The following is a 7,157-nucleotide window of genomic DNA, read 5'->3' as shown; positions in this document are numbered from 1 at the left end:
ACACACTGAGCCTCTTTGGGCCTTAAAAGCCATACTGAAAAGATGTCCAAGGAGAGAGCTTCTGGGCCTAACTGGGCCACGGTCAGAGAGATTCAGGCCCATTCTCACCCACTTTTGCTTCTGTGCTTCATTCTACTTTTTATGATTAAAAAATCAAAACATAAATTAATGCCTTTTACTCAATCAGACGCTGCTGAACATTTCTAGAATAGTTGTAATTTCTAAGTCCTCTCTCCAGAATTTTCTCATATAGCTCAGGATCACCTGAGAAATCGACTTTATTGCTTTCTTGCACATGTTTGAAGAAACTGAGGTCCAGAAAGGTTGCTGCCTGTGGGAAGTCGCAGCTGGGAGACAAGGGGCAGAGTGTGTGTCACCACCTCACTCTGGGTGTCTGTCTCACTTATTGTTATGGGGTTAACAGACAAACAAAAGTGCCCTTCACCTCCATGTCGATGGTATTGTAATTCTATGGAATACAAGAAAAAGTCATTCATTGTATTCTCCATGAGGTAATGTGCTATCATCCACTGATTGTAACCGTTCTGGTGTACTCTGTAAAAATAACTCCTGTTCACTCTGTTAATGCCTGTGGTACTGAGTTTGCATTGTTCCTCTTGCCTGCAAAAGAAAACTCTTAGGGGTTAATTAAAATGTTCATTTGCATAGGATATCTGCAGGTGAAAACTGCAACTTTTGCCTTGCGAAATAAAATTTGTAGCTTCAAAAACCTCACGGTTAAAACCAACGGCCACGAAGCTTGCACTTTGTCAGTTTTCTGGGGGACGTGTGAGCCTGAGCACTGTTCTGCCCAGCGCATTAGGCTCTTGTCTCTTTTTTCCAGCGCATCTTGTACTCAGGCTCTTGTCTCATTCTTTCCCTTCTGACGCTGAAACACCAGCACTGTTCTCTTCAAGACCCATCTACCAGGGCTCCTGACTCTGGGTTGACATTAGTCAATACCATCTGTTGAGAAAATGGCGGGGGAGAAAGGAACAGGAATATTTCCCTGCCAGGGGCTTGATATTCCACATTAAAGCTATTGCTTTTCTGTCAGCTCCCACCTGGCACTGCCATGGCAGGTAGAGCCTAAAACCCTGGGTGCAGCACAGCAAGCCATATGTTTCCTGAGGGTCACAGAAATATCACATGGGCTTATTGACGCATCCTTAGCTATGGCCTGTTAGAAAGAGAACTCAGCATAATGAGGCTTAGCATGAAGCTCTGGGAGTCGGGTGGGAGTGAGGTGAATTCATAAAATTAGAGGCAGGAGTGATAGCGTATGACCCTTAATCCCAGCATTCCCGGAGGCAGAGGCAGACGGATTCTGTGCATTCAAGGCCAGCCTGGCCTACAGAGGGAGTCCAGGACAGTCAAGGCTACACAGAGAAACCCTGTCTAGAAAATCAAACAAACAAACACAATCAGAAAGACTTCCAACCACCTGGGGAACTGTATGGCAACACGCTGTGAGGTTAGCAGCTTACAACAGCACATGCTATCTTGAACAACCTCAGGTTAGAAGTCTTTCTGTGGTGTAGATGGCTCCTCTGTTCAGGGTTCCACAAGACTGATAACTAAAGCGTCAGCTGTAGCTGCAATGCCATCAGAGGCAAAAGGCCTTCCAAAGTCATGAAGTCGGGGGCCAACCTCAGCAGTCCTAGCAACTAGAGGGCACTTAGCACCCTCTGGCCACAGCTGTCTTTGTCCATGGCTGTCTCATCCTTCAAGACCAGGAAGAGAATCCCTCACTCAGAACCCCCGACTTATTTTTACACCAAAAACGAAAGTGCGGAACTGGGGCTGTAGTTCCAGTTTACTAGTGAAAATATATATTAAATAGCTGATATAAGTTCTACTGAACTGATAATTACATTAAGAGAAATCAATTAACCTTCCCAATTAGAGATTAACAGAATGTATTCTTTAAAGGGTAAAGTTTAAGTTGCATATTTAAAAATTTTCACATTCAGTGAAAATTTTTGGAAACAAATTCTAGACCAAAAGCATGTAAAACAGACTTTGAAAGAAACAAACGGACTGTTACTAGAGACAAAGATGTTTTATGACTGATGTGTCAGTCCGGGAGAGGAGATAGAATAGAAAAGAACTGTGCCTAAAAGCGGAAATACTTTGAAGGAAAAACTGACACACTCAAAACCCTAAGTCTGGTCTTTTCCAAGAGTCAACAAAAACTCTTAGCTGTGAACATATATAGACAAAAAAAAAAAAAAGACATCCTTCCAACATACAATGTCACAGTGTAAACATTTCCATCGCAAAAAGAATCAGGAGCAGGAGAGGACAGCAAAGAATCAGGAGCAGGAGAGGATAGCAAAGAAGGATGGCGAAAAGCTAGGCCCGAATCCGTCTGGGCAAACACTAAAACACAAAAGCCTTCTGCTGCGCCGTGAACTCCAGAGGGTCTGGGCAGCCTTGTCTCCAGAAGCAAGGATGGCTTCTTTTAGACTGGCTTGTTTGGTGAGTGCGGCTTTCCTTGGCAGAGATCCAACAATCTTTGGGGATGAGGAGTGAGTGGAGGCAGGGTTTCTCTGTATAACCTTGGCCGTCCTAGACTCCCTTGAACTCAGAGAGATCCGCCTGCCTCTGCCTCCCCAGTGCTGGGACCAAAGGCATGTGCCACCATATTCGGCAAAGTAGTTCTACTTAGGTTTGAACCCCAGATCCCCAGACCTAGAGCGTGGTACTTTACCAACTGTGCCACCTGAGGATTTCTGAGACCCAACAATCTTGGTTTCCCTAATGCCCTAGGGTCTCCAAGGAAGCGTAGACCTCACTCTTTGGGCAACGCCTGTCCCAGGACTCTTCGCGGGGAGTTTGATCTCACTATGCAGTCCTGTGCCTCCCCAGCTTTTCTCGGAACCTCCTTGAAAGTCTCCACAACCCTGCCACTCTGGCAGTCTGCAAACCAACAAAATTAGGGTGACGCAGATGATGCCGGATTCTACCGCAAAGTCGAGAAGTCATTGGGCCCTCTTGGACTGCAGCTGCAGTGAGCTCTGAGTTTGCCCAAGCAACCCTTTCACAAAAGGGCCTTCACCTATGCTTGTGCTTTTCCACCCTGGGCTCTTCAGTGGGAAGGAATCTCACCCCACCAGACACCCCTCCTGCTTTCCAATGCAAAGTACTTAGTGTCACTTTAATGGCCCCAGTTTTACTCAGGAAACAGAAAGAAAGTGACACCAGGGGTCAAGAGAGGACCCTTCATCCTGGAGGTCAGAGCCTCTGAGTTCCTGGGCCTGAGGGGGATGATGGGAGCTGCAAGCACCTCCTTTTCTGGCTTTGTCTCTCACAAAGTGTTGAACAGGGTGCTGAGTGGTGAGGAGAGAGGCCTTGTGTTAGTCTATTTTTTCTTTGCTATCACACAACGACTGAGTCTAACTACTTTATTTAAAAAAACTATTTCACTCACAGGGTAAAGTCCAGGATCAGGTGACATCTGTGTTCAGCTTCAGAGAGGGTCTCCCAGGCCGTGTCAAACCTTGGTGACAGCATCCTGAAAAAAGAGCATGGATGAGGTCAAAAAAAGAGCGTGGAAAACCAAAAGCCAGAGAGCGGGGAGGGGACGTTCTTATTGTAACAGTCTCTCTGGTAAGAGCCAAAGCTCCGTAAGAACCAGGTTGACTCCTTCTAAGGCCAGTGACCTAATTAACTTACACGAAGCTACACATACTTTTTGTTTGGTTTACTTTTGTTTTGTTGGGACAGAGTCAGTCTGAGGCCCAATTGGGCTGGTACTCACTATGGAGCACAAGGTGGCCTGAAGCTCTCTGCCTCCACTTCCTGAGCACTGGGACAGGATGTGTCACCACAGCAGGACTTTCAAGCTTTACCTTTTAAAGGTTCCATCATATCTCACACTGAGGGCCAAGACTCTAACACATTTAAAATCGCCAGTAACTCACCCTGCTCTATACCCTTTCCTAGACGTTTCCTTTCCCCCAAAGTATGCCAGACTTGCACGTCTTCTCCACAGCTCTGCATATACCCACCCGGAAGTTAATTTCCTCTTAGCATGAGACTTGTCCATTAAGCTCTCCCTCTGTTCGGGATGTTGATTTTTACTCTTCCAGATAACTCTCCTGCACAAAACCCCCTACTGGTTGGAGAGATGGCTCGGTGGTTAAGAGCACTGAGGGACCTAGTTAAGAGCACTTTTTGCTCTTCCAGAGGACCCAGATTCAATTCCCAGAGCCTGGGGATGTTTTAGAAGAAAAAGGAGAAAAAAAAAAAAAAAGAAGAGGAAGAGGGGGAAGAGGAAGAAGAGGAAGAAGAAGAAAACTATACTGTCTATTTTGGTCTTAGACAAATTTAAGGCCTCTTGGTAGCACCTGTCTGTGTAGCACAAACATATACGGCTTTTGCACCACAAATGGCTATGGAAAGAATGTTTAGAATTATACCATCTTCAAAGCCTTACATAGGTACAAGCTTGAAAGATTTAATAACAATTTACATCTAATTGTTAGTTTAGTCATGAATCGCCCTGGACAGACAACTTCCCACTAGAAAATTAAATAACACTGATGTAAGAACCTAATGGAAAAAAAAAAAAAAAGAAACCCACACTGAGCTGGTTTCTCCTATGAAATTTAATATCTACTGGGAGAGCTAATTTATTCTATACCAAAAGCCACTATACCAGTTTTCAATCAGTTAATTAACAAGTGGGGGGTTAAAACTTGTAAAAGAGCATTTTATACATATAACATTACTACAGGAAAGAAAACCGAGTGGACAGTTGTAGATTTTGTGGAAATGAGGATATTGAGAGGGAGCGTGAAGGGAAATGGGGGAAGCCTAAGAAAAAAGGGACTAGAATATTCCGGGCAAGAAGGCAGGGCTCTTTCTCTGCCTGGCCTCTGATAAAAGACTTAGACGATGCCGGTCGTCTGGCCCACGTTACCCAGTGGAGCATGGAGGCGGTTCTCTTTTAAGGCTAGTTCTGAGCAGAAGCATGGGTCTTACTCTCCTCTACTCGATAAAGGAGCTGGGCTGCACTGCTGTGCTTCCTTCACCTCTCTCCATGCCCGGAGACATGCGAATCTTTTCCTTAATTGTTGCTGGGCTCTTGCTTCTCCTTCAGCTTCACCCAGGTAAGAAAACAATCACTGGAGAGCTCCTGTTGGCAACCTGACCCCGATCTGTCTTTGGAAAAGCAAGCTGTCTCCAGGGAAACCTCAATCGTTCCCCTCCTTGGCCTTTAACAGCCTCAGGCCAAACCAGCACAGGAAACGTCCTTCTGAGCTGAGAGACGGAAGAATCCAGTTCCACTGACTTAGCTTACCGACAACGAGCACAGCAGGCCCACGTCTCCAGTCAGTCTCCACAGGGATTTGGACCTCTTTGTTCTTTGAGATCCCTTCCCTGATTTTCAAATCTTCAGTCTCATATGACAAAGCGACAGCTTTAGAATGGGAAAACACATTATACTTTTCCGTTTCTCCATAGTTGGGTCAATTATCTTAACTTGAGAGTATCCCAAACTTTCTTTGATCTCATATATAATGGGAAATGATCTCATGGAAACGCTACTCTCTCTTTTGTTACTGCTTGAGACTCGGGGGTACTTTAAACAGGTCTGTTTGTGCATGATAACAACCTACAACAGCTGGCTAGCCCTCCCCAAATAACCTTGAAACACGCTCCTTGTATTCTGAGGTTTCTCCTCCTTCCTTCATAACTCCTGAGTATCTAACCCTCTGGGACAGAGAGACAAGAGATCCTGGCAACATGTCCTTACCACTTGCGAGACACTGTCCCCAGCCGTATTCACTCAGCTACACAGAATGAGCAGAAACTTTTAATTTAAGCAAAACCTTTGTCCTTAATTTTCTGGAAATACATTGGTGTATTATTTTTGTTAATAAAAAGCAGATTCCCTGAAAGAGTGATATTATCCAAAGACTTATGATGCATCAATAAGTAAATGAGTGAGAAAATAATATACATGGAACTTTAACACAAAACCGCTCTCCTAAGGCCCAGGATGCCAAGTCCCGAGAAGCCACAGCAGGGCAAGGCACACTCCGACTAGGAGATGCAGAAAGGTCTCCTGGGAACCTGTTTTTACATGAGCTTTCAGTAAGGGGCAGCCCTGGAACTGAGGAGCACCCAGGGAGCAGGGTCTGTGCTGAGCTCTCCCTTACAAACCAGCTCGATGCAGAATAGAAAAGCAATTCGGTCTGTCTTCTCCATCTCCTCCTGCCTCGGGAGTTCACTGAATCCAGACCAGCACATAGAAGCTCAGTAGCTTACCTACTCCAGATCTCAGACTACTCATAGTTGAATCCCAGTACGTGGGCGGGGAGGGGGTGTGTGAAAACTATGACTACCATCGCCAAGGCAATGACATGGAATCTCAGAGGTGTGAGTGAATTCTACAATCGATAGGAGGCAACACACTCGCTGAGTCCGACCCTTTGTTCTGATCCTCACAGAGTGTTTGACCTCAGTGCTTATGTTTCTCTTCTGCAAATGCCAATAATAAAAGCGTTCTTGTTTAATTTTATACCTGAAACCTTAAGATTATATGATACCGTGCATGATTTACTGTTGATTTGCCTATAATATTAATTGTACTGTGTTTAAATTTTGATCTATATCAGACAGTACTGGAAATACAAAGAAAAAATCTTGCTGAAAAAGTTTGTTTCTTGGAGTTGGGAAGTGAATTGCTTACCTTCCTAGGAAGAGACATTCTCTTTCCATGTGAGCTAGCTGATTTGGACAGAGGAATAGCATTACCTGTGTCTTTCCCAAATGGTTACTAAAGGCGCTGATTGCACGTGAATTACCAGGAGTCTGGGCCTCTGTCTGTCTTTTTGTATGTATGTATGTATATATGTATGTGTGTGTGTGTATGTCTCTGTCCCTGCCTCTCTGTCTCTCTGTCTGTCTATCTCTCTGTCTATCTGTTTCTCTCTCTCTCTTTGATTTAGTAATGAAAGATTAGTAAAAGATTACTAGCTAACAGCTGCTCTCTTCCTCTAGCCAAGGGAGCAATTTACAGAAGATACCTCTGTAAACAACTGGAGGGCCGATGTGAAATTAACTGCCTTATCTTTGAAGAAAAGATTGGAGGCTGCCGAGCTGACTTAACACCACTGTGCTGCAGAAAAAGAAAGAAGAACTGA

The 7,157-nt window shown here is 44.7% G+C and overlaps 1 protein-coding gene across 1 annotated transcript; it reads left to right on the top strand.

Annotated features, from left to right (window-relative positions):
• Window positions 1-5,047: 5,047 nt before the first annotated feature.
• Window positions 5,048-7,157, top strand: LOC129666272 (beta-defensin 13-like). Its single transcript, XM_055593295.1, has 2 exons — window positions 5,048-5,117; window positions 7,015-7,157. Exons 1-2 carry the CDS (start codon window positions 5,048-5,050, stop codon window positions 7,155-7,157), a joined length of 213 nt encoding a protein of 70 aa, XP_055449270.1.

Source organism: Psammomys obesus, unplaced genomic scaffold (genome assembly GCF_907164565.1).
Source record: "Psammomys obesus unplaced genomic scaffold, mPsaObe1.curated_primary_1811, whole genome shotgun sequence".
Lineage (NCBI taxonomy): Eukaryota > Metazoa > Chordata > Mammalia > Rodentia > Muridae > Psammomys > Psammomys obesus.
This window is presented reverse-complemented; position numbering and strand designations above follow the sequence as displayed.